This window comes from Tinamus guttatus, unplaced genomic scaffold (assembly GCF_059628265.1).
Source record: "Tinamus guttatus ecotype Peru unplaced genomic scaffold, ASM5962826v1 Tinamus_guttatus_pri_ptg000533l, whole genome shotgun sequence".
NCBI lineage: Eukaryota > Metazoa > Chordata > Aves > Tinamiformes > Tinamidae > Tinamus > Tinamus guttatus.
Genome location: NW_028289067.1, coordinates 88,433 through 114,436, shown reverse-complemented (window position 1 = coordinate 114,436; position 26,004 = coordinate 88,433). Strand labels below are relative to the sequence as shown.

At 68.2% G+C, this 26,004-nt stretch overlaps 1 protein-coding gene across 1 annotated transcript in view; it reads right to left on the bottom strand.

The window, feature by feature from the left end:
* The window catches only part of INPPL1 (inositol polyphosphate phosphatase like 1), a 29,809-nt gene extending 3,805 nt beyond the window's left edge, over nucleotides 1-26,004 (bottom strand). The window contains exons 1-24 of the mRNA XM_088534062.1: nucleotides 25,859-26,004; nucleotides 17,297-17,360; nucleotides 15,810-15,960; nucleotides 15,637-15,727; nucleotides 14,863-15,000; nucleotides 14,694-14,784; nucleotides 14,535-14,621; nucleotides 12,860-12,958; nucleotides 12,588-12,738; nucleotides 11,700-11,806; nucleotides 10,634-10,736; nucleotides 8,724-8,920; nucleotides 8,525-8,642; nucleotides 8,347-8,443; nucleotides 7,405-7,543; nucleotides 7,230-7,329; nucleotides 7,069-7,157; nucleotides 6,909-6,990; nucleotides 5,270-5,359; nucleotides 5,052-5,165; nucleotides 3,650-3,738; nucleotides 3,481-3,568; nucleotides 182-337; nucleotides 4-112 (exon numbers count right to left, since the gene is read on the bottom strand). Of these exons, the coding sequence (XP_088390188.1) occupies nucleotides 4-112; nucleotides 182-337; nucleotides 3,481-3,568; nucleotides 3,650-3,738; nucleotides 5,052-5,165; nucleotides 5,270-5,359; nucleotides 6,909-6,990; nucleotides 7,069-7,157; nucleotides 7,230-7,329; nucleotides 7,405-7,543; nucleotides 8,347-8,443; nucleotides 8,525-8,642; nucleotides 8,724-8,920; nucleotides 10,634-10,736; nucleotides 11,700-11,806; nucleotides 12,588-12,738; nucleotides 12,860-12,958; nucleotides 14,535-14,621; nucleotides 14,694-14,784; nucleotides 14,863-15,000; nucleotides 15,637-15,727; nucleotides 15,810-15,960; nucleotides 17,297-17,360; nucleotides 25,859-26,004 (2,696 nt within the window). The remainder of the gene's footprint in view (nucleotides 1-3; nucleotides 113-181; nucleotides 338-3,480; nucleotides 3,569-3,649; nucleotides 3,739-5,051; nucleotides 5,166-5,269; nucleotides 5,360-6,908; nucleotides 6,991-7,068; nucleotides 7,158-7,229; nucleotides 7,330-7,404; nucleotides 7,544-8,346; nucleotides 8,444-8,524; nucleotides 8,643-8,723; nucleotides 8,921-10,633; nucleotides 10,737-11,699; nucleotides 11,807-12,587; nucleotides 12,739-12,859; nucleotides 12,959-14,534; nucleotides 14,622-14,693; nucleotides 14,785-14,862; nucleotides 15,001-15,636; nucleotides 15,728-15,809; nucleotides 15,961-17,296; nucleotides 17,361-25,858) is intronic.

Below are 26,004 nucleotides of genomic sequence, written 5' to 3'. Positions count from 1 at the left end.
GGCGCCCCCGCGCCGGCCCCTCCGTACTTGGCGAGCTCGGGGTGTCCTCGCGCGCCCGCCGGCACCTTCCCCTTCCCGGCGCCGCTCTCGTCCTGGTCCACGCTGATCCACTCTGCATTGGGGACACGGGGCTGAGCGCGGAGCCGCGGCGGCGCCCGGTCCGGCACCGCTCCGGACTCACCGTAGAGGCGCTCGCGGGTGCCCAGGCGCTCGGCGGGCACGCGCACCCGCATGCAGCCGCGGATGTTGCCCGTCTCCTCGCCGCGGTGCGACAGGTAGGTGAGGAACTGCTGCGCCGTGCTGCCGATCATGGACTTGAGCGCGATGACGCACTCGCCTGAGGGCAGCGGCATCAGCGACGGGGACGACGGGCGCCCGCCGGCACCGCGGGGGTCCCGGGGGGCTCAGGGGGTCTCTGGGGAGCTCAGGGGCCCCTGAGGGGCTCAGGGGTCCCCTGGGAGGCTCATGGGGTCTGTGGGGGGTTCACAGGGTCTCTGGGGGGCTCCAGGGTCCCTGTGGGGCTCACAGGGTCCCCGGCGGGATCATGGGGTCTCTGGGGGACTCAGGGGACCCTGGGGGGCTCACGAGGTCTGTGGGGGGTTCACAGGGTCTCTGGGGGGCTCTGGGGTCCCCAGGGGGCTCAGGGGTCCCCAGGAGGCTCAGGGGTCCCCAGGGGGCTCATGGGGTCTGTGGGGGGCTCGCGGGGTCTCTGGGGTATTCCGGGGTCCCTGGGGGGCTCATGGGGCCCCCAGGGGGATCATGGGGTCTCTGGGAGGCTCAGGGAGTCTCTGCGGAGCTTGGGGGTCCCCCGAGGGGATCATGGGGGTCCCTGAGGGGCTCAAGGGTCCCCTGGGAGGCTCATGGGGTATTTGGGGGGCTCAGAGGGTCTCTGGGGGGCTCTGGGGTACCCAGGGGCTCGGGGGAACTCGGGGGAGCTCAGGGTTACCTGGGGGCTTGGGGGCGTCTCTGGGGAGCTGAGGGGTCCCTGAGGGGCTCATGGGGTCTCTGAGGGGCTCAGGGGTCCCTGGGGGGCTCATGGGGTCACCGGAGGGATCATGGTGTCTCTGGGGGGCTCACAGGGTCTCTGCGGAGCTCGGGGGTCCCTGGGGGGCTCAGGAGTCCCTAAAGGGGTTCACAGGGTCCCTGGGGGGCTCATGGGGTCGCCGGAGGGATCATGGTGTCTCTGGGGGGCTCACAGGGTCTCTGGGGAGCTCGGGGGTCCCTGGGGGGCTCACAGAGTATCTGTGGAGTTCAGGGATCCCTGGCGGGGCTCAGGTGTCTCTGGGGGGCTCACGGGATCTCTAAGGAGCTTGGAGGTCCCCAGGGGGCTCACGGATCCCCGGGGCACTCAGGGGGTCTCTGGGGAGCTCAAGGGTCCTTGGGGGGCTCATGGGGTCTCTGGGGAGCTCGGAGGTCCCCAGGGGGCTCAGGGGTCCCCAGGGACCTCACAGGGTCCCTCGGGAGCTCGGGACATCTCTGGGGAGCTCAGGGGTCCCTGGGGGGCTCACGGGGTCCCCAAGGGGATCACAGGGTCCCTGGGGGTCTCACAGGGTCCCCAATGGGCTCACAGGGTCCCCCGGGGGCTGGCGGCAGCCCCGCGCTCACCGTACGACTCGTAGCCGTCCAGCGACTTGACGGTGAGCAGCTTGGGGGTCTGTGGGGGGCTCGGGGCGGGTCCCTGGGGGACTCATGGGGTCTGTGGGAGGCTCATGGGGTCCCTGCGGGGCTCAGGGTGTCCTTGGGGCACTCAGGGGTCTCTGGAGGTCTCACAGAGTCCCCAACAGGCTCACAGGGTCCCCCGGGGGCTGGCGGCAGCCCCGCGCTCACTGTACGACTCGTAGCCATCCAGCGACTTGACTGTGAGCAGCTCGGGGGGCTATGGGGGGCTCAGGGGTCCGTGGGGGGCTCACAGGGTCCCTGTGGGTCTCCGGGTGTCCCTGGGGGACTCAGGGGTCCCCAGGGGGCTCACAGGGTCTGTGGGGAGCTCGGGGGTCTGTGGGGGGCTCAGGGATCCCTGGGGGGCTCACGGGGTCTCTGGGGAGCTTGGGGGTCCCCAAGGGGCTCCGGAGTCCCCGAGGGGCTCATGGGGTCCCTGCAGGTCTCAGGGTGTCCCTGGGGGACTCAGGGGTCTCTGAGGGACTCAGGGGTCTCCAGGGGGGCTCATGGGGTCCCTGCAGGTCTCAGGGGTCCCCAAGGGGCTCACAGTGTCCCCGAGGGGCTCACGGGGTCCCTGTGGGTCTCACAGGGTCCCCAACGGGCTCACGGGGTCCCCGGGGGCTGGCGGCAGCCCCGCGCTCACCGTATGACTCGTAGCCGTCCAGCGACTTGACGGTGAGCAGCTTGGGAGTCTGTGGGGGGCTCGGGGGTCCCTGGGGGACTCATGGGGTCCCTAGGGGACTCAGGGGTCTCTAGGGGGGCTCACAGGGTCCCTGGGGGGCTCATGGAGTCTCTGGGGAGCTTGGGGGCCCGTGGGGGGCTCAGGGATCCCTGGGGGGCTCAGGGGGTCTCTGAGGAGCTCGGGAGTCTCCGAGGGCCTCACGGGGTCCCTGGAGGTCTCAGGGGTCCCCAAGGGGCTCACGGGGTCCCTGCGGGTCTCAGGGGTCCCTGAGGGTCTCATGGGGTCCCCAAGGGGCTCACGGGGTCCCTGGGGGGCTCATGGGGTCCCTGCAGGGCTCTGAGGTCCCTGAGGGGCTCACGGGGTCCCTGCAGGTCTCACAGGGTCCCCAGGGGACTCAGGGGTCTCTGGGGGACTCAGGGATCTCTGGGGGGTCTCATGGGGTCCCCGGGGGCTCAGGGGTCCCTGAGGGGCTCAGGGTGTCCCTGGGGGACTCAGGGGTCTCTGGGGGGCTCACGGGGTCTCTGGGGAGCTCGCGAGACTCCAAGGGGCTCACGGGGTCCCCGGGGGGCTCAGGGGGTCTCTGGGGAGCTCAGAGGTCCCCGAGGGGCTCGCGGGGTCCCTGCAGGTCTCAGGGGTCCCTAAGGGGCTCACAGGGTCCCCGAGGGGCTCACGGGGTCCCTGTGGGTCTCAGGGTGTCTCTGGGGGGCTCACGGGGCCTCTGCGGAGCTTGGGGGTCCCCGAGGGGCTCACGGGGTCCCTGTGGGTCTCAGGGTGTCCCTGCAGGTCTCAGGGGTCCCCAAGGCGCTCACAGGGTCCCCAAGCGGCTCACGGGGTCCCTGTGGGTCTCAGGGGTCCCTGAGGGTCTCATGGGGTCCCCAAGGGGCTCCGGGGTCCCCGAGGGGCTCACAGGGTTCCCTGTGGGTCTCAGGGTGTCCCTGGGGGACTCAGGGGTCTCTGGGGGTCTCAGGGTGTCCCTGTGGGGCTCACGGGGTCCCCAAGGGGCTCCGGGGTCCCCAAGGGGCTCACAGGGTTCCCTGTGGGTCTCAGGGTGTCCCTGGGGGACTCAGGGGTTTCTGTGGGTCTCAGGGTGTCCCTGGGGGGCTCACAGGGTCCCCAGGGGCTCGCGGCAGCCCCGCGCTCACCGTACGACTCGTATCCATCCAGCGACTTGACCGTGAGCAGCAGGTGCTGGTCCTGCAGGTACTCGATGTCGGACAGGATGGGCCGCAGCTGCGGGCGAGGGCGGCGGGCGCTGGCGGGCGGCCCCGGGAGCCCCGGGACCCCCGCGCGGCGCCGCGCGCCGGCGCTCACCGTGGGCAGCTGCCGCGACGACCACTGCACCTTGAGGAAGTTGATGTTGTCGCTGCTCTGGCTGTCGTTCTCGGAGCTCTTCTTGAACTCTGCAACGGCCGCGGTCAGGCACAAGGACCCCCCGAGACCCCCGGGGACCCTGCGGGTCACCCCGGGGACCCCCAAGACCCCAGAGATCTCGTGAACCCCCCGGGGACCCTCCGAGTCACCCCAGGGACCCCCAAGACCCCAGAGATCTCGTGAGCTCCCCAGGGACCCTCCGAGTCACCCCAGGGACCCCCAAGGACCATGAGACCCCAGAGATTCCATGAGCCCCCTGGGTCCCTCCGAGTCACCCTGGGGACCCCCGAGATCCCAGAGATCTCGTGAGCCCCCTGGGGACCCTCCAAGTCACCCTGGGGACCCCCGAGACCCCAGAGATTCCATGAGCCCCCTGGGGACCCTCTGAGTCACCCCGGGGACCCCCAAGGAGCCCTGAGCCCCGTGGGGACCCCCCGAGTCACCCTGGGGACCCCCAAGACCCCAGAGAACCCGTGAACCCCCCGGGGACCCTCCGAGTCACCCTGGGGACCCCCAAGACCCCAGAGACCCCGTGAACCCCCCGGGGACCCTCCGAGTCACCCTGGGGACCCCTGAGACCCCAGAGACCCTGTGAGCCGCCAGGGACCCTTTGAATCACCCCAAGGACCCCTGAGCTGCCCCAGTGACCCTCGAGCCCCCCAAGCACCCAGGAACCCTCCAAGTCACCCTGGGTACCCCCGAGGGCTCCCAAACTCCCCAGAGACCCCGTGAGCCCCCCAAGGACCCAGGGACCCTCCAAGTCACCCTTGGGCCCCCCAAGGACTTCTGAGTCCCCAGAGATCCTGTGAGTCCCTCGAGCCCCCAGGGACCCTCCAAGCCACCCAAGGGACCCCCAAGCCACCCAAGGGACCCCTGAGCTGCCCCAGGGACCCTCCAAGCTGTCCTGGGGACCTCCAAGCCCCCCAAAGAGCTTCCAAGTCATCCCGGGGGCCCCTGAGTTGCCCGAGGAACCCCCAAGTCCCCCAGGGACATCCAAGACCCCTTGAACCCTCCAAGCTGCCCTGGGGACCCCCAAGTCCCCCAAGGACCCCTGGGGACCCCCAAATCCCCCAGGGACCCCCAATATGTCCCAGGGACCCTCCAAGCTGTCCTGGGGACCCCCAAGTCTCCCAAGGACCCCTGAGCTGCCCCAGGGACCCGCTGAGTCCCCCAGGGACCCCCAATATGTCCCAGGGACCCTCCAAGCTGCTCTGGGGAGCCCCAAGTCTCCCAAGGACTCCTGAGCCATCCTGGGGACCCCCAAGCCACCCCAGGGACCCTCCGAGGTGCCCCAGGGCCCCCGAGATCCGCCCCGGCGCCCCCCGATCCGCGCGGCGCCCACCTTCCAGGCACGCGGAGTAGAACTCGATGAAGAACTTGGTGCGGCTGGCGGTCTTGACGATGGCCTCGACGCTCTCGAACTCGATGTACGCCTGGTCCGAGGACTTGGAGAGCCCTGCGGGGCGGCGGGAGCCGTGGGGTCCCGCGGAGCGGCGGGACGCGGCGCTCCCGGCGGCCCCGGCGCGGAGCCGGAGCCGGAGCCGGAGCCGGAGCCGGCACCTTTCTTGGAGACGAACTGGGACGTCACCCCGACCTCGAAGGAGGCGAACACGGGCGAGTGGTCGCTGCTGGTGATGTCGTCCGTGCAGCCTGCCGAGGCGGGGACGGGGCTTGGAGGGCGCCCGGCGCCTCCCATCCCATCCCATCCTGGCACCCCTGTCCCATCCCGTCACCTTGTCCCATCCCGTCATCTCCCATCCCGTCCCATCACCTCCTGTCCCATCCCGTTCCATCCCGGCACCCCTGTCCCATCCTGTCCCGTTCCATCTCATCATCTCCCATCCCATCCCATCACCCCTGTCCCATCCCATTCTGCTCTGTCCCGTCCCCCCTGTTCCGTCCCATCCCGTCCCATCACCCCCGTCCCATCCCGTCACCTCCCACCCTATTTCATCACCCCATCCCATCACATCCTGCTCCATCCCGTCACCCTTGTCCCATCCCGTCCCGTCCCGTCCCATTCCGTCCTGTCACCTCCGTCCCATCCCATCCCCCTCCATCCTGTCCCGTCCCCCCTGTCCCATGCCATCCTGCTCCATCCCGTCACCCCCATCCCGTCCCATCCCCCATGTCCCATCCCATCCCCCGTCCCATCCCATCCCGCTCCATCCCATCACCCCTGTCCCGTCCCATCCCATCTCGTCACCTCCTATCCCATCCCGTCACCCTTGTCCTGTCCCATCCCATCCCCCCTGTCCCCATCCCATCCCGCTCTGTCCCGTCACCCCTGTCCCGTCCCGTCCCATCCCGTCACCTCTCATTGCATCTCATCACCCCTGTCCTGTCACCCCCCGTCCTATCCCGTCACCTCCCATACCATCCCATCATCCCTGTCCCGTCCCATCCGACCCATCCTGCTCCATCCCGTCATTCCTGTCCCATCCCATCCCGCCCATCTCATCACCTCCTATCCCGTCCCATCACCCCTGTCCCGTCCCATCCTGTCCGGTCCTGTCCCATCCCATCCTGCTCCATCCCATCACCCCTCGTTCCATCTCGTCACCTCCTATCCTGTCCCGTCACCCCTGTCTGGTCCCATCTCGTCCCGTCCCCCCTGTCCCATCCCATCCTGCTCTGTCCCGTCACCCCTCGTCCCATCTCGTCACCTCCCATCCCGTCCCATCCCGCTCTGTCCCATCCACCTCCCCGTCCCATCTCGTCCCATCCCATCCCATCCTGTCCCCCCTGTCCCATGCCATCCTGCTCTGTCCCATCACCCCTCGTCCCAGCTCATCACCTCCCATCCTGTCCTGTCACCCCTGTCTCATCACCCTCCGTCCCATCCCGTCACATTCCATCCCATCCCATCACCCCTGTCCCATCCCATCCCGCTCCATCCCGTCACCCCCCCATCCCATCCCATCCCCGCTGTCCCATCCTGCTCCATTCCATCCCCGCTGTCCCATCCCATCCCGCTCCATCCCATCACTCCCGTCCCATCCCATCCCGCTCCATCCTGTCCCTCTGTCCAATCCCATCCCGCTCCATCCCGTCCCCCTGTCCTATCCCATCCTGTCCCATCCCATCCCGCTCCATCCCGTCACCCCCCATCCCATCCCATCCCCGCTGTCCCATCCTGCTCCATCCTGTCCCATCCCATCCCGCTCCATCCCGTCCCGCTCCGCGCGCCCAGCCTCACCATACGAGTTGCAGTTGACGTGTGTCTCCGGGTAGGACTTCCACAGGATGCGGTCGCACCAGGACGGCACGTTGGTGCGAACCTACCGGAGTGGGGACACAACGGAGGGCTCGGGGACCGGCTCGGGGACCCCCGCGTGCCCCCACGTGCCACCACCTACCCCCGTGGGCTTCTGCTTGTGCCACACGTAGGTGTCGCGGGAGCCGCGCTCGTAGCGGTACGTGGGCGGGAAGGTGATCTCCTCCTCGCCTACGGACGCACCCGGAGCGCGTCAGGACGGCGCCGCGGCCGCGCGTCCCCGCCGCGCCGCGCGGCCCTCACCGAAGCGCAGGAACACCTTGTGCTTCTCCTTCTCCAGGTTGAGCTGGTCCACCTTGAGCAGCGGCTCGAACTCCTTGCGGCTGATGAAGTTGAGGATCTCCTGCGGGGCGCGGGCGCTGGCACGCGGTGGGGACACGCGGGTGGGTCCCCGTCCCTGCCCGCCCGTCCCCGGCACCTGGATGTCCATGTCGAGGCGGTAGTTGAGGTCCCCGAACCAGAAGAGGTGGGTGAAGCGCAGGGAGATGTCGAAGGAGCTCAGCTGCTTGTCGCCCAGCGAGAGCAGCCGCAGGATGTCCAGGTAGTTCTGGTTCCTCCTGCGCATGGGGGACGGAGATGTGGGAATCCCAGAATCATGGAATGCTCAAGGTTGGCAGGGACCTCTAGGGATCATCCAGTCCAACCCCTGCACACGCAGGGTCACCTAGAGCACGTGGCACAGGGCTGTGTCCAAGCAGGTTTTGAAGATCTCCAGAGAAGGAGACTCCACAACCTCTCTGGGCAGCCTGTTCCAGTGCTCTGGCACCCTCACTGGGAAGGAATTTTTCCTTAAGTTCCTGTGGAACTTTTGGTGTTTCAGTTTGTGGCCATTTCCTCTAGTTCTGTCGGTGGCCACCACTGAAAAGAGGCCGCCCCATCCTCCTCACTGCCTCCCTTGAGGTACTTCTAGACACTGCTCAGGTCCCCTCTCAGCCTTCTCTTCTCCAGCTGAACAGGCCCAGCTCCCTCAGCCTCTCCTCACAGGGCAGATGTTCCAGGCCCCTGATCATCCTTGTGGCCCTGCGCTGGACTCTCTCCAGCAGCTCCACATCCCTCTTGTCCTGTGGAGCCCAGAACTGGACACAATCCTCCAGATGTGGACACAATACTCCAGATGTGGCCTCACCAGAGCTGAGTAGAGGGGCAGGATCCCCTCGACCTGCTGGAGATGCTCTTCTCAATGCACCCCAGGATCCCATTGGCCTTGGCCACGGGGACACCCTGCTGCCTCATGGTCACCTTGTCACCCACCAGGTCCCTCTAGAGTACCCAGGATCCCATTGGCCTTCTTGGTCAACTCATGGCCACCTTGTTGTCCCCCATGACACCCAGGTCCCTCTAGAGCACCCATTGCGCTCACCTGGCCGTCTTCTCATTGCCCGACGTGAGGTGGCAGTTGACGAAGCCGAAGGAGGTGCCGTTGAACATGAAGGAGACGCCCACGGCGCCCTTGTTCCCTGCGCGGGCGCGGGACGGCGCCGGTTGAGCCCGCGGCGCCGCGCGCTCCGCGTCCGTCCCGCTTTGCCCGCGCCGCCTACCCAACGTGTTGGCGATGCCCGTCTTGACGCTGGACGTGCTCACGTGGCTGATGCGGTTCTCGTGCTCCGGCTTCACCAGCACGGCCACTTTGATGTTCCACAGCGACTGCATGGCCACCTGGGCGGCACCGCGGGCGCCCTGAGCGTCCCCGCGTCACCGGGGCCGCCGCGGGCGCTCGCGGCGCCGCCGAACCCCTACCGGGCGGTAGTCGGTGTCGGTGCCGTCCTTGAGCGCGGCGCGCAGGAAGTCCACCCACTCCTTGTCGCCCATGGAGTTCTCCTGCGTGCCGAACACGTAGATGTCGTGCGGGATGGTGACCGTCATCTCGTCCAGCGTCTTGCCCAGCCCCTTGGAGGCCACCCACGAGGCGACGCTCTTGGGGGGCGGCACGCCGCCTGCCGTGGGGCGCGCCGTGAGCGCGGTGAGCGCGGGGACCCGCGCGGCGCCGGGGGACCCGAATGGTGCTGGGGGGACCCACATGGCACCGGGGGACCCGCATGGCACCCGGGGGACCCGAATGGTGCTGGGGGACCCGAATTGCACCAGGGGGACCCACGTGGCACCGGGGGACCCGAATGGTGCCGGGGGACCCACATGGCACCGGCGGGACCCACATGGCACCCGGGGGGACCCGCGCGGTGCCGGGGGACCCGAATGGTGCCGGGGGACCCACATGGCACCGGGGGGACCCGAATGGTGCTGGGGGACCCGAATTGCACCAGGGGACCCACGTGGCACCGGGGGACCCGAATGGTGCCGGGGGACCCACATGGCACCGGGGGGACCCGCATGGCACCGGGGGGACCCGCGCGGCGCCGGGGGACCCAAATGGTGCTGGGGGGACCCACATGGCACCGGGGGGACCCGCATGGCACCGGGGGGACCCGCGCGGCGCCGGGGGACCCAAATGGTGCTGGGGGGACCCACATGGCACCGGGGGGACCCGCATGGCACCCGGGGGGACCCGCACGGTGCCGGGGGACCCGAATGGTGCCGGGGGACCCACATGGCACCAGGAGGACCCGCATGGCACCCGGGGGGACCCGCGCGGTGCCGGGGGACCCGAATGGTGCCGGGGGGACCCACATGGCACCGGGGGACCCGCATGGCACCCAGGGGACCCGAATGGTGCTGGGGGACCCGAATTGCACCAGGGGGACCCGCATGGCACCAGGGGGACCCACGCGGCACCGGGGGACCCGAATGGTGCCGGGGGACCCGCATGGCACCGGGGGGACCCGCATGGCACCCGGGGGGACCCGCGCGGTGCTGGGGGACCCGAATGGTGCCGGGGGACCCACATGGCGCCGGGGGGACCCGAATGGTGCCGGGGGGACCCGAATTGCACCAGGGGACCCACGTGGCACCGGGGGACCCGAATGGTGCCGGGGGACCCTCATGGCACCGGGGGGACCCGCATGGCACCAGGGGGACCCGCGCGGTGCCGGGGGACCCGAATGGTGCCGGGGGGACCCACATGGCGCCGGGGGACCCGAATGGTGCCGGGGGGACCCGAATTGCACCAGGGGGACCCGCATGGCACCAGGGGGACCCACGTGGCACCAGGGGGACCCGAATGGTGCTGGGGGACCCGAATTGCACCAGGGGGACCCGCATGGCACCAGGGGGACCCACGTGGCACCAGGGGGACCCGAATGGTGCCGGGGGACCCGCATGGCACCGGGGGGACCCGCATGGCACCCGGGGGGACCCACGCGGCACCAGGGGACCCGAATGGTGCCGGGGGACCCACATGGCACCGGGGGACCCGCATGGCACCCGGAGGACCCGAATGGTGCCAGGGGGACCCACGTGGCACTGGGGGGACCCAAATGGTGCCGGGGGGACCCGAATTGCACCAGGGGACCCACGTGGCACCGGGGGACCCGAATGGTGCCGGGGGACCCGCATGGCACTGGGGGGACCCGCATGGCACCCGGGGGACCCGAATGGTGCCGGGGGACCCGAATGGTGCCGGGGGGACCCACATGGCACCAGGGGGGACCCGCGCGGTGCCGGGGGACCCGAATGGTGCCGGGGGGACCCACATGGCACTGGGGGACCCGAGTGGCACCGGGGGGACCCGCGCGGCGCCGGCTCCCGCTCACCCATGTTCCAGGTGCCGATGAACACGGAGATCATGTCGGGCTCGTCCTGCCGCGAGTGCCGGTTCTTCATGAGCTGCAGCAGCTGGCAGAACGCCTCGCGCTTCTGCGGGACCGGGAGCACCGGGATGTGCGGAGCGACCGGGAACACCGGGAACACCGGGAGCACCGGGATGTGCGGAGCGACCGCGACCGGGAGCACCGGGATGTGCGGAGCGACCGGGAACACCGGGATGTGCAGAGCGACCGGGAGCACCGGGATGTGCGGGAGCACCGCGACCGGGAGCACCGGGATGTGCGGAGCGACCGGGAACACCGGGATGTGCGGAGCAACCGCGAACGGGAACACCGGGATGTGTGGAACCACCGCGACCGGGAGCACCGGGATGTGTGGAACCACCGCGACCAGGAGCACCGGGATGTGTGGAGCGACCGGGAACACCGGGATGTGTGGAGCGACCGCGACCGGGAACACTGGGATGTGCGGAGCGACCGGCAACACCGGGATGTGTGGAACCACCGTGACCGGGAACACCAGGATGTGTGGAACCGCCACGGTGCGACCGGGAACACCGGGATGTGTGGAGCGACCGGGAGCACTGGGATGTGTAGAGTGACCGGGAACACCGGGATGTGTGCAACCACCACGGCGCAACCGGGAACACCGGGATATGCGGAGCACCGCGACCGGGAACACCGGGATGTGCAGAGCGACCGGGAGCACCGGGATGTGTGGAGCGACCGGGAACACCAGGATGTGTGGAGCGACCGGGAACACCGGGATGTGCGGGAGCACCGCGACCGGGAGCACCGGGATGTGCGGAGCCACCACGGAGCAACCGGGAACACCGGGATGTGCAGAACCGCCGCAACTGGCAACACCGGGATGTGGGGAACCACCGCGACCGGGAACACCGGGATGTGCGGAACCATCGCAACCGGCAGCACCGGGATATGTGGAATCACCGCATCCCGCAGCACCGGGACGTGGATCCGCCGCATCCCACGGGACCGGGACACGGATCCGCCGCATCCCACGGGCCCGGGACGCGTCGCCGCGGCCGCTCACCCGCGCGCTGGCGAACACGAAGTCCTTGCGCTGCGTCTTGTCCTTCTCCTTCTCGAACACGATGCCCAGTTTGTTCGGCACCCGCTGGGACTTGATCAGCTGCCGGACTGGGAAGAGGGAGCGGGAAAAGCGGAGCGGGGAAAAATGGAGCGGGGAAAAACAGAACGGGGAAAAACGGAGCAGGAAAAAGTGGAGCGAGGAAAAGTGGAGTGGGGAAAACGGAGGGGGAAAAGTGGAGCAGGGGAAAAGTGGAGCAGGGAAAAGTGGAGTGGGGAAGAGTGGAGGAGGGAAAATCAGAGCGGGGAAAATTGGAGCGGGAAAAGCAGAGTGGGGAAGAGCGGAGCAGGGAGAAGCGGAGCGGGAAAAGCGGAGCGGGGAAAAGTGGAATGAGGAAAAGCGGAACGAGGAAAAGCAGAGCCGCGCTGAGCTCCGGCACAGCCTGATCCCCGTGCGCTGGGGAGACCCCAAACTGCGGGATTTCCCCCCGATCCCGGGATTCCCCCCGATCCCGGGATTCCCCCTGCTCCCGGGATTCCCCCCGATCCCGGGATTTCCCCCGATCCTGGGATTTCCCCCCAATCCCGAGATCCCCCCCGCTCCCGGGATTCCCCCCGCTCCCAGGATTCCCCCCAATTCCCGGGATTCCCCCCACTCACTGCGCTCGTGCGGGAAGGTGCTCCAGTCCTCCGCAGGGAGCCCCCGCTCCCGGGATTCCCCCCGATCCCAGGATTCCCCCCAATTCCCAGGATTCCCCCCAATTCCCGGGATTCCCCCCGCTCACTGCGCTCGTGCGGGAAGGTGCTCCAGTCCTCCGCGGGGAGCCCCCGCTCCCGGGATTCCCCCCAATTCCCGGGATTCCCCCCAATTCCCGGGATTCCCCCCGCTCACTGCGCTCGTGCGGGAAGGTGCTCCAGTCCTCCTGCGCGTCGCGCTGCCTCCGCAGCACCACGAGGCGCCCGCGCTCCACGTCCACGCTCAGCGAGTGCTTCTGCGACTTGCCGATCTTGGTGAGGTCGCCCAGCGTCACGTCCAGCTTCACCTGCCGGACGGAGCGCCGGGATCACCGCACGGAGCCGGGAATGTCGCCGGCGTTCCCGAGGGAATGGTCGGAATCACCGGACGGAGCCGGGAATGGCGCCGGCGTTCCCGAGGGAGCTCACCTCGAAGGTCTGCACCGGGATGCTCCGGGCCTTGCGCGCCGCGGGCTGCGCCGGGGCGGCCGGCGCCGGGGAGCTCAGGTCCTGCAGGGCCTTCAGGGCCTGGCGGGAGCGGCGGGAGGGTGAGCGGGAACGCCGGGAATGCCGGGGGCGCCGGGAGCACCGGGAGCGCTGGGGGCACCAGGAGCACCAGGAACGCCGGGAATGCCGGGGGCACCGGGAGCGCCGGGGGCACCAGGAACGCCAGGAGCGCCAGGAGCACCGGGGGCGCCGGGAGCACCAGGAACGCCGGGAGTGCAGGAAGCACCGGGAGCACCAGGAGCACCGGGGGCGCCGGGAACGCCAGGGGCACCAGGAGCACCGGGAGCACAGGGAACACTGGGAACGCCGGGAGTGCAGGGAATGCCGGGGGCACCAGGAGCGCCGGGAGCACAGGGAACACTGGGAACACCGGGAGTGCAGGGAGCACCGGGAGCACCGGGAACGCCGGGGGCACCAGGAACGCCGGGAGCACCAGGAGCACCGGGAGCGCCAGGGGCACCAGGAGCGCCGGGAGCACAGGGAACACCGGGAGCGCCGGGAATGCTGGGGGCACCGGGAGCGCCGGGAGCACAGGGAACACCGGGAGCGCCGGGAACACCGGGAGCACAGGGAGCGCCGGGGGCACTGGGAGCACCGGGAGTGCGGGGAGCACCGGGAACGTCCGGAGCACCAGGAGCACCGGGGGTACCGGGAACACCAGGAGTGCCGGGAGCACCGGGAGCATCAGGAGCGGGGCGGCAGCATGAGGATGAGCGGGAACGTTGGGGGTGCCGGGAGCACCGGGAGTGTCCGGAGCACTGGGAGCAACAGGGCCACTGGGAACACCAGGAGTGCCGGGAGCGTCCGGAGCGCCGGGAGCACCGGGAACGCCGGGAGCACCAGGGGCACCGAGGGCACCAGGAGCGCAGCGGCAGCGTGAGGATGAGCGGGAGCGCCGGGAGCACCGGGAGCGTCGCGAGTGCTGGGAGCGCCGGGAGCATCGGGAGGACCGGGAGCACCAGGAGCGCCGGGGGCACCGGGAACGCCGGGAGCGGGGCGGCAGCGTGAGGGTGAGCGGGAATGCCGGGAGCGCCGGGGGCACCGGGAGCGCCGGTAGCACCCAGAGTGTTGGGAGCACCGGGAGCACCGCAAGTGCCAGGAGCACCACAAGTGCCGAGAGCACCGGGAGCACAGGGAGCGCTGCAAGCACTGGGAGCATTGGGAGCACCGGGAGCACCGGGTGCACTGGGAGTGCCAGGAGCGCTGGGAGCACCGGGAGCGCCAGGAGCACCGGGAGCACCAGGAGCACTGGGAGTGCTGGGAGCACCGCGAGCACCGGGAGCACCAGGAGCACCGGGAGCGCTGGGAGCGCTGCAAGCACTGGGAGCACCGGGAGTGTTGGGAGCACTGGGAGCACTGGGAGCACCGGGTGCACTGGGAGCACCAGGAGCGCCGGGAGCACCGCGGCCCCTCGGCTCCCTCCCGCTGCCCCTCATCCCGGAATTCCAGCCCCACGGCAGCGCAGATTCCATCCGGCCCCATCCGCCTCCCTCCGGCGCCGCGTTGGGAATCCCGCGTTGGGAATCCCGCGTTGGGAATCCCGCGTTGGGAATCCCGTGTTGGGAATCCCGCGTCGGGAATCCCGGCCGCCCCTCACCTTCTTCTCGATGCCGGCGAGGAAATCCCTGAGCACGGCCAGCTTGAGCACCAGGCTCTCCAGCTCCTGCTCCGCTCCGGGCGCCGGCTGCGTCGGCGGTGCCGTTAGCGCCGGACGCGCCGGACGCGCCGCGTCCCGCCGCCCGCGCGCCCCCCTCACCTGCGCCAGCGCCTTGGCCGCCGCGGGCGACCCCGGCTGCTCGAACACCTTGGCCAGGAGCTCCAGCCCGGCCAGGACCTTGTCCACCTCGCTGCGGGGGACAGAGCGGGCGGCGCTGGCATCGTCACCATCGCGGTGCCGCCGCGCGCGCCCCGGGCGCCGCCGCTACCTGTGCAGCCGCTTGCAGGAGGCCACGAGGGTCCGGTGGAGATGGGGGAGGCTCCCGGCGCCGGCGCGAACGGCCTCCAGGTCCAGCGCGTAGCTGCTCTTGAGGTACTCGTGGGCGACGGCGCCGAGGCCGTTGGGGCTGCGGGGAGGGAGGGGATCAGCCCCGCGGAACGGGCACACGTGGGTCCTGCCCCTGGGGAGGCCACATCTGGAGTATTGTGTCCACATCTGGAGGATTGTGTCCACATCTGGAGTATTGTGTCCAGTTCTGGGCTCCACAGGACAAGAGGGATGTGGAGCTGCTGGAGAGAGTCCAGCGCAGGGCCACAAGGATGATCAGGGGCCTGGAACATCTGCCCTATGAGGAGAGGCTGAGGGAGCTGGGCCTGTTCAGCTGGAGAAGAGAAGGCTGAGAGGGGACCTGAGCAGTGTCTAGAAGTACCTCAAGGGAGGCAGTGAGGAGGATGGGGCGGCCTCTTTTCACTGGTGGCCACTGACAGAACTAGAGGAAACGGCCGGAAACTGAAACACCAAAAGTTCCACAGGAACTTAAGGAAAAATTTCTTCCCAGTGAGGGTGCCAGAGCCCTGGAACAGGCTGCCCAGAGAGGTTGTGGAGTCTCCTTCTCTGGAGATCTTCAAACCCACTTGGACGCAGCCCTGTGCCACGTGCTCTAGGTGACCCTGCGTGTGCAGGGGTTGGACTGGATGATCCCTAGAGGTCCCTTCCAACCTTCAGCATTCCATCATTCCACGATTCCATGGGGGCCGCTCACCTCTCGGCTGCTCCCTCCGGTCCCATCGCCGTGGGGCTGAGCGCGGCGGACCCCGCGCGCGGCGGCAGCGGCGGCTTCTCGTCCTCCCCATCTGCAAACGCGGAGCCGGGGATGCACCGAGGACACCGCGTGGAGAGGGGACCCGCGTCCCCGAGCGCTCCCGCTCCTCGTACCCGAGCAATCCCGCTCCTCGGCGCCCTCCTTCTCCTTGTCCCGCTCCACCGGGAAGAGCAGGGTGCAGACGAGGCCCTGGTTGGGCTGCAGGTAGAGCGCCACGAGCTCGCCCAGCGTGCGGAAGCGCCGCGCCGGGACGCCCTGCGAGGTCTGCGGGGGCCGCGTCAGCGTCGGCTCCGTCCGCCGGCGCCGCGCGGAGCGGCTCCCGCTGCTCCACAAACACCCGAGCGCGACAGCGGCACCGGCGGCTCCGGATGCGGCCGCGAGCGGGAGCCTCCTGGTGCCGCAAACGGCCCTCGGTGCCGGCGCCGACTGCGCGTTATGGGCCGGAGCGGGCGCCGGTGCCGCTCCACGGGGACAGCACCGCGGTTGATCCGTGTGCGGTGCCCGGCGCTGCTCCCGGATCCGTGTGCTGGTGCCCGGTGCGGTGCCGTGGGCACCAGCTCCGTGCGCAGCCCGTGCGGAGGGGTGCGCGTCCCAGTACGGAGGTGTGTGCATCCCGGTGTGCATCCCGGTATGGAGGTGTGTGCATTCCCATGCGCATCCTGGTACGGAGGTGTGTGCATCCCGGTGCACATTCCGGTATGGAGGTGTGTGCATCCCCATGTGCATCCCGGTATGGAGATGTGTGCATTCCCGTGTGCATTCCGGTATGGAGGTGTGTGCATCCCGGTGCACATCCCGGTATGGAGGTGTGTGCATTCCTGTGTGCATTCCGGTATGGAGGTGTGTGCATCCCGGTGCACATTCCGGTATGGAGGTGTGTGCATCCCCATGTGCATCCCGGTACGGAGGTGTGTGCATTCCGGTGTGTATCCCGGTACGGAGGTGTGTGCATTCCGGTGGGTATCCCGGTATGGAGGTGGGTGCATTCCGGTGTGTATCCTGGTACGGAGGTGTGTGCATTCCCATGCGCATCCTGGTATGGAGGTGTGTGCATCCCGATGCGCATCCCGGTATGGAGGTGTGTGCATCCCGGTGCACATTCCGGTACGGAGGTGTGTGCATTCCCATGTGCATCCCGGTACGGAGGTGCGTGCACCCCGGTGTGCATCCCGGTACGTAGATGTGTGCATCCCGGTGCGCATTCCGGTATGGAGGTGTGTGCATCCCGATGCGCATCCCGGTACGGAGGTGCGTGCATTCCCGTGTGCATCCCGGTATGGAGGTGTATGCATCCCAATGCGCATTCCGGTATGGAGGTGTGTGCATCCCGGTATGGAGGTGTGTGCATCCCGGTGTGCATCCCGGTACGTAGGTGTATGCATCCTGGTGCGCATTCCGGTATGGAGGTGCGTGCACCCCGCGCGGAGCTGCGCGCATCCCGTACACATCCCTGTGCGCATCCCGGTGCAGAGATCCACACGCTCTGCGCTCATCCCAGCGCAGGGACCCCCGTGCTCCGTGCTCATCCCGGCGCAGCCCCCCGCATTCCCGCTCATCCCGGTGCAGCCCCCCGCATTCCCGCTCCTCCCGGGGTCCCTACCTGCACGGCCAGGCACTCGTCCTCATCCGGCAGGATGCGGTAGGTGTGCACGTGCTTCTGGAACCTGCGCGGAGAGAGCGGCCGCGCCGTGAGCGCCGTGAGCGCCACCGGAGCCGCAGCCGGAGCCGCGGCCGGAGCCGGCGCCAGGCCAGGAAGCGCTTTGTTTTCCCATGGAAGCTCACGGGAAGCGGGGACGCGCTCCGGGCGCAGGGGTGAGCGGCGGCGATGAGCGACGGCGGCGCCGGTGCCAGCGCCGCGCGGGAGCCCCGGGGCCACCGCGAAGCCACCGCGGTCCCCGGGGGCGCCCTGTGGGACCCCCCTTTGGGATTCTCCATTGGGACCCTCTCCTTGGGGTTCCCTGTGGGACCCCCCTTTGGGATTCTCCATAGGGACCCCCTCCTTGGGGTTCCCTGTGGGATCCCCCTTTGGGATTCTCCCTAGGGACCCTCTCCTTGGCGTTCCCTATGGGATCCCCCTTTGGGATTCTCCCTAGGGACCCTCTCCTTGGCGTTCCCTATGGGATCCCCCTTTGGGATTCTCCATAGGGACCCCCTCATTGGGGTTCCCTGTGGGACCCCCCTTTGGGATTCTCCATAGGGACCCTCTCCTTGGGGTTCCCTATGGGACCCCCCTTTGGGATTCTCCATAGGGACCCCCTCCTTGGGGTTCCCTGTGGGATCCCCCTTTGGGATTCTCCATAGGGACCCCCTCCTTGGGGTTCCCTGTGGGATCCCCCTTTGGGATTCTCCATAGGGACCCCCTCGTTGGGGTTCCCTATGGGACCCCCCTTTGGGATTCTCCATAGGGACCCCCTCATTGGGGTTCCCTATGGGATCCCCCTTTGGGATTCTCCATAGGGACCCCCTCATTGGGGTTCCCTATGGGATCCCCCTTTGGGATTCTCCATAGGGACCCCCTCATTGGGGTTCCCTGTGGGATCCCCCTTTGGGATTCTCCATAGGGACCCCCCCATTGGGGTTCCCTGTGGGATCCCCCTTTGGGATTCTCCATAGGGACCCCCCCATTGGGGTTCCCTGTGGGACCTCCCAATGTGGGGCTCTGGGGGAACCCCGGCATGGGGAGACCCTATGGGAAACCCCACAGGGACCCCCCAAGCAGGGGGTCGTGGGGGGCTATAGGGCACTGCAAGGGGCTTCCATAGGGGCCCCCGATGCGAGGGGGGTCCCTTCCATAGGGAAGGGGAGGGACATGGGGGTCCATAGGGAAACCGCAGCTTGGGGGGGTCACTGGGGGTCCCCATGGGGAACCCCGAACCGCAGTTGGGGGGGGTCTGCAATGAGGGACCCCCCAACCGAGAGGCACTGGGGGGTCCCTATGGGAAAGCCCCAAACACGGAGAGGGGGATTTAACGGGGGGAGCCCTATGGGGAACCCCAGTTGGGGGGGGACATATAGGGAACCGCATTGGGGGGGCTCCATATAGGGAACCCCGTTGGGGGTCCCTATGGGGAACCCCAATTCGGGGGTCTCTGTGGGGAACTCAGCGGCCGGGGGTCCCTCTGGGAACCCATCATGGAACCGCAACAGGGGGGTCTCTATGGGGAACCCCAATTGGGGGGTCCCTGGGGGAACCCCAATGTGGGGCTCCCTATGGGGAACCCCAGCATGGAGGGGTCCCTATGGGGAACCCCAATTCGGGGGTCCCTATGCAGAACGCCAACGGGGGGGTCCCTGGGGAACCCCAATGTGGGGCTCCCTATGGGGAACCCCAGCATGGAGGGGTCCCTATGGGGAACCCCAATTCGGGGGTCCCTATGCAGAACCCCAACGGGGGGGTCCCTGGGGAACCCCAATGTGGGGCTCCCTATGGGGAACCCATCATGGAACCACAATTGGGGGGTCTCTATAGGGAACCCCAACGGGGGGGTCCCTATGGGGAACCCCAATTGGGGGGTCCCTATGGAGCATCCCAACACGGGGGTCCCTATGGGGAACCCATCACGGAACCACAACTGGGGGGTCTCTATGGGGAACCCCAACTGGGGGGTCCCTATGCAGAACCCCAATTGAGGGGCCCTGTGGGGACCCCAACTGGGGGGTCCCTATGGAGCATCCCAACAGGGGGGTCCCTATGGGGAACCCATCACGGAACCACAATTGGGGGGTCCCTATGGAGAACCCCAATCGGGGGGTCCCTCTGGGAAGCCCTCGGGGGTCCCCATGGGTTCCCGGTCGGGGTTTCCGTGCAGGGAATCCCCCTTCCCCCATTCCCGTCCCGATCCCACCCCCTCCCGGCGGCTGCTCCTTTGGTGACTAATCCCGGAGCACAAAGAGCCCCTTGTCCGGAGCCGGAGCCGGGAACGGAGCCGGAGCCGGGAACGCCGCGGGCACCGGGGCCGCCCGGGGTCACCGAGGGGGACGGGAACGACGGGGGGACACGGGGCCTTCCCGGGGTCACCGAGGGGGACGGGAATGACGGGGGGGGGGGACACGGGGCCTTCCCGGGGTCACCGAGGGGGACGGGAATGACAGGGGGGGGGACACGGGGCCTTCCCGGCACCCCGCGCCAAGGGGGACGCGCTCGGGATGGGGACGGGGACCCCTGCACCCCGGGGAGGCCACGGACACCACGAGGGACGGAGGGATGGACGGACACCACGAGATGGACGGACACCATGAGATGGATGGACACCATGAGATGGATGGAGGGACGGACACCACGAGATGGACAGACACCCACAGCCATACGGACGCCCACCACGAGATGGATGGACACCATGAGATGGACGGACACCCATACGGACGCCCACCACGAGATGGTTGGAGACCACAAGATGGACGGACATCACAAGATGGATGGAGGTATGGACACCACGAGATGGACGGACACCACGAGATGGAGGGAGGGATGGACACCACGAGATGGACGGACACCCACAGCCATACGGACGCCCACCACGAGATGGACGGACACCATGAGATGGACGGACACCCATACAGACGCCCACCACGAGATGGTTGGAGACCACAAGATGGACGGACATCACAAGATGGATGGAGGTATGGAGACCACGAGATGGACGGACACCACGAGATGGAGGGAGGGACGGACACCACAGGGTGGACAGACACCACAAGATGGATGGACACCACAAGATGGACGGACACCCACAGCCATACGGACGCCCACCACGAGATGAATGTAGAGCATGAGGGACGGAGGGACGGACACCACGAGATAGATGGACACCACAACATGGATGGAGGGATGGACACCACGAGATGGACGCCCACCACGAGATGGACGGACACCATGAGATGGACGGAGGGATGGACACCACAGGGTGGACAGACACCACAAGATGGATGGACACCACAAGATGGACGGACACCCACAGCCATATGGACGCCCACCACGAGATGAATGGAGACCACGAGGGACAGAGGGATGGACACCATGAGATGGACGGACACCATGAGATGGATGGACACCAATGACCATATGGACGCCCACCACAAGACGGACAGACACCACGAGACGGATGGACACTGTCAGCAAGATGGATGCCCACCATGAAGGTCACCCATCATGAGAGGCAGATGGGCACCACGACATGGATGGACACCACGAGATGGATGGACACCAAAACATGGATGGAGGGACGGACACCACGAGATGGATGGACACCCACAGCCACATGGACGCCCACAGCAAGAAGGTCACCCATCTGGAGGGACAGATGCCCACCATGAGATGGACAGACACCACAGGAGACGGATGGACACCGTGAGACAGATGCCCACAACAAGATGGACGCCCATGAGAAGGTCACCAACCACGAGAGACAGACGGACACCAGGAGATGGACGGACACCACGAGATGAATGGACACGAGATGGATGGACACGAGAGACAGATGGACACTAGGAGATGGATGGACACCATGAGAAGGTCACCCACCACAAGAGACAGACACCAGGAGATGGATGGACACCATAAGATGGACGGACACCATGAGATGGATGGACACCAGGAGAGACAGATGCACATGAGATGGACGTCCACCACAAGTTGGCCACCACCATGGACAACAGACACCCGCCAACAGGCGCTGCCCACCGCGACATGGACACCCCCATGACGATGGACGTCCAACCCACGCAACAGCCGCCCCCACGGGTGACGGACACCGTGACAGGCGGACGCCCAGCCCAGGGGACAGGCGCCCAGCGCGGACGGGGACCCGTCACCCGCGAGCGCCTGTGGTGGGAGCCGGACACGCAGCGAGCGCCGCATCCGACCCATGGCCACCGCGGCCGGTGGCACCGGAGGAGCCGGAGGAGCCGGAGGAACCCGGAGGAACCTGGAGGAACCCGGAGGAGCCAGAGGAACCCAGAGGAGCCGGAGGAACCCGGAGGAACCTGGAGGAACCCGGAGGAGCCCGAGGAACCGGAGGAACCCGGAGGAGCTGGAGGAACCCGGAGGAACCGGAGGAACCCGGAGGAACCGGAGGAGCCCGAGGAACCCGGAGGAACCTGGAGGAACCCGGAGGAGCCAGAGGAACCCAGAGGAGCCGGAGGAACCCGGAGGAGCCGGAGGAACCCGGAGGAACCCGGAGGAGCCAGAGGAACCCAGAGGAACCAGAGGAACCGGAGGAACCCGGAGGAACCCGGAGGAGCCAGAGGAACCCAGAGGAACCGGAGGAACCCGGAGGAGCCCGGAGGAGCCAGAGGAACCCGGAGGAACCCGGAGGAACCCGGAGGAGCTGGAGGAACCCAGAGGAACCCGGAGGAACCCGGAGGAACCGGAGGAACCCAGAGGAGCCGGAGGAACCCGGAGGAGCCGGAGGAACCCAGAGGAACCCGGAGGAGCCGGAGGAACCCGGAGGAGCCGGAGGAACCCAGAGGAACCCAGAGGAGCCGGAGGAACCCGGAGGAGCCGGAGGAACCCAGAGGAACCCGGAGGAGCTGGAGGAACCCGGAGGAGCCCGGAGGAACCCGGAGGAACCTGGAGGAACCCGGAGGAACCCGGAGGAGCCAGAGGAACCCGGAGAAACCCGGGGGAACCTGGCGGAACCTGGTGGAACCCAGAGGAACCCGGAGGAGCCGGAGGAACCCGGAGGAACCTGGAGGAACCCGGAGGAGCCGGAGGAACCCGGAGGAGCCGGAGGAACCTGGAGGAACCCAGAGGAACCCGGAGGAACCTGGAGGAACCCGGAGGAGCCGGAGGAACCCGGAGGAACCCGGAGGAACCCGGAGGAGCCGGAGGAACCTGGAGGAACCCAGAGGAACCCGGAGGAACCCAGAGGAACCCGGAGGAACCTGGCGGAACCCGGAGGAACCCAGAGGAGCCGGAGGAACCTGGAGGAACCCGGAGGAGCCGGAGGAACCTGGAGGAACCCAGAGGAACCCAGAGGAGCTGGAGGAACCTGGAGGAATCCGGAGGAACCCGGAGGAACCCAGAGGAACCCGGAGGAACCTGGAGGAACCCAGAGGAACCCAGAGGAGCTGGAGGAACCTGGAGGAACCCGGAGGAACCCGGAGGAACCCAGAGGAACCCGGAGGAACCTGGCGGAACCCGGAGGAACCCAGAGGAGCCGGAGGAACCCGGAGGAGCCCGAGGAACCCGGAGGACCCAGAGGAACCCGGAGGAGCCGGAGGAACCCGGAGGAACCCGGAGGAGCCAGAGGAACCCAGAGGAACCCGGAGGAACCTGGAGGAACCCGGAGGAACCCACAGGAGCCGGAGGAACCTGGAGGAGCCGGTGGCCGCGGTGCCCGTGGGCTCCGTGTGCCGGGGTGCCGAGCCGGGCCCGCGACCACATCAAGGGCTGCGCGCGTGCCGGGAGCGTGCGGGAACGTGTGGGAACGTGTGGGAACGTGTGGGAACGTGTGGGAGCGCCGGGAGCGTGCGAGGAGCGCCAGGAGCGGGCGGGAATGTGCGAGGAGCACCAGGAACGTGTGGGAGTGCCAGGAGCGTGCAAGGAGCGCTGGGGGCGTGCAGGAATGTGCAAGGAGCATGCAGGAGTGTGCAAGGAGAGCCAGGAGCGTGTGGGAGCGTGCAAGGAGTGCCGGGAGTGTGCGGGAATGCGTAAGGAGCATGCAGGAGTGTGCAAGGAGCGCCAGGAGCGTGTGGGAGCGTGCAAGGAGTGCCAGGAGTGTGCAAGGAGCATGTGGGAGCGTGCAATGAGCACTGGGGTCATGCGAGGAGCGTGCAAGGAGCGCCAGGAGCGTGCAGGAACATGCGAGGAGCCTGCGAGAGTGCTGCAAGCATGTGAGGAGCGCGCAGGAGCGTGCAAGGAGTGTGCAACGAGTGTGCAGAAGTACCAGGAGCCTGTAGGAGTGTGCAAGGAGCACTGGGAGCGTGCAGGAGTGTGCAAGGAGCGTGCAGGAGTACCAGCAGCGTGCAGGAGTGTGCAAGGAGCGCTGGGAGCGTGCAGGAGTGTGCAAGGAGCACCAGGAGCATGTGGCAGTGCCAGGAATGGGCAAGGAGTGTGCAAGGAGCATGGAAGGAGCACTGGGAGCATTTGGGAGCGTGCAATGAGCGCTGGGAGCGTGCAAGGAGCACCAGGAGCATGCAAGTGTGCAGGAGTGTGCAAAGAGTGCTGGGAGTGTGTAAGGAGCGTGCAAGGAGCACTGGGAGCATGCAGGTGTGCTGGGAGCATTCAAGGTGTGTGCAAAGAGCATGTGGCAGTGTGCAAGGAGCACTGGGAGCGTGCAAGGAACACCAGGAGCATGTGGCAGTGCCAGGAACGGGCAAGGAGTGTGCAAGGAGCGTGCAAGGAGCACCAGGAGTGTGCAGGAGTGTGCAACGAGCGCCAAGAGTGTGCAGTGAGCAGCGGGAGCGTGCAAGGAGCGTGCAGAAGCGTTCAAGGAGGGCTGGGAGCGTGCAAAGAGCGCTGGGAGTGTGCAAGGAGCGTGCAAGGAGCAGCAGAAGCGTGCAGGAGTGTGCAAGGAGTGTTGGGAGCATGCAAGAAGTGTGCAAGGAGCACTAGAAACGTGCGGGAGTGTGCAAGGAGCACCGGGAGTGTGCAGGAGTGCTGGGAGCGTGCAAGGAGTGTGCAAGGAGCATGAAAGGAGTGTGCAGGGCCATGCAACGAGCACTGGGAGTGTGCAAGGAGCACCAGGAGGGTGTGAGAGCGTGCAAGGAGCACTAGGAACGCATGGGAGCGTGCAAGGAGCATGCAAGGAGCACCGGGAGTGTGCAAGGAGCGTGCAAGGAGCACTAGGAATGTGTGGGAGCGTGCAAGGAGCACCAGGAGTGTGCAGGAGTGCTGGGAGCGTGCAAGGAGTGTGCAAGGAGCACCAGGAAGGTGTGGGAATGTGTGGGAGCGTGCAAGGAGCACCGGGAGTGTGCAAGGAGCACCAGGAGCGTGCAAGGAGCACTAGGAACGTGTGGGAGCGTGCAAGGAGCACCGGGAGTGTGCAAGGAGTGTGCAAGGAGCACTAGGAATGCATGGGAGCGTGTGGGAGCGTGCAAGGGGTGTGCAAGGGGCGTGCAAGGAGTGTGCAAGGAGCGTGCAAGGGGCGTGCAAGGAGTGTGCAAGGGGTGTGCAAGGAGTGTGCAAGGAGCGTGCAAGGGGCGTGCAAGGGGTGTGCAAGGGGTGTGCAAGGAGCGTGCAAGGGGCGTGCAAGGAGCGTGCAAGGGGCGTGCAAGGGGTGTGCAAGGGGTGTGCAAGGGGCGTGCAGGAACGGGACATCCCCAACGGGGTCCCCAGCCCGGCCACGCGCGGGGGGCGGCGCACGGGACCCCCCCCCGAGCCGGGGTGGCCGTAGGGACACGACTGTCCCCAACGTCCCCCCCCGTGTCCCCCCGGGGGGACTCAGAGCCCCCTCCGTGTCCCCCTCCCGGTCACCGAGACCCCCCCTGTCCCGGTACACGGTGACCCCCCCCCCGGTACACGGTGACCCCCCCCCGGTACACGGTGACCCCCCCCCCGATACACGGTGACCCCCCGCCCCGTGCCCGTCCCCTCCCCCCGGTGTCACTTGTCCCCCGGTGCCGGGTCCCGGTCCCCCCCCCCCCGCTCCGTTGTCCCGCCCCGCGCTGCCCCCTCCCCCGTTACCCCCCCCCGTTGCTCCCCCCGCACTCCCGGTCCCCCCCCCTCCCGTTCCCGCTGTCCCCTCCGGTCCCGCCGCCGGGTCCCGTTGTCCCCCCCGTCCTTGTCCCTCGTTCTCGTTGCTGCCCCCCCCGCCGCCGGGTCCCGTTGTCCCGTTGTCCCCCGTTGTCCCCCCCGGTCCCGCCGCCGGGTCCCGTTGTCCCCTCGGGTCCCCCCGTTGTCCCCTCGGGTCCCCGCCCCCTCCCCCCCCCGTTGCTCCTCCCCGTCGCCGGGTCCCGCCGTTGTCCCCCCCCCCCCCCCCGGGTCCTCCCCCTTCCGTTCCCCCCCCCCTCCCGTCCCGCCGTTGTCCCCTCCGGTCCCGCCGCCCCGCGCGGTCGCCGCTGTCCCCGATCCCGGTCCCGCTCCCGATCCCGGTCCCGATCCCGATCCCGATCCCGCTCCCGCTCCCGCTCCCGATCCCCGATCCCGGTCCCGCTCCCCGGTCCCGCTCCCCCGCTCCCGGTCCGGTCCCGGTCCGGTCCGCTCCGGTCCCGCCGCACTCACAGCACGCAGAGCGCGTAGGCTCCGGCCACGCTCTCGCTGTCCCGGACCAGGAAGGCGCCGTCGCGGCCCGCCCGGGCCAGCAGCTCCTCGGCGCCGGCCCGGCTCAGCTCGCGGTGGTACCAGGGCGGCGCCGCGGGGCCCGCCAT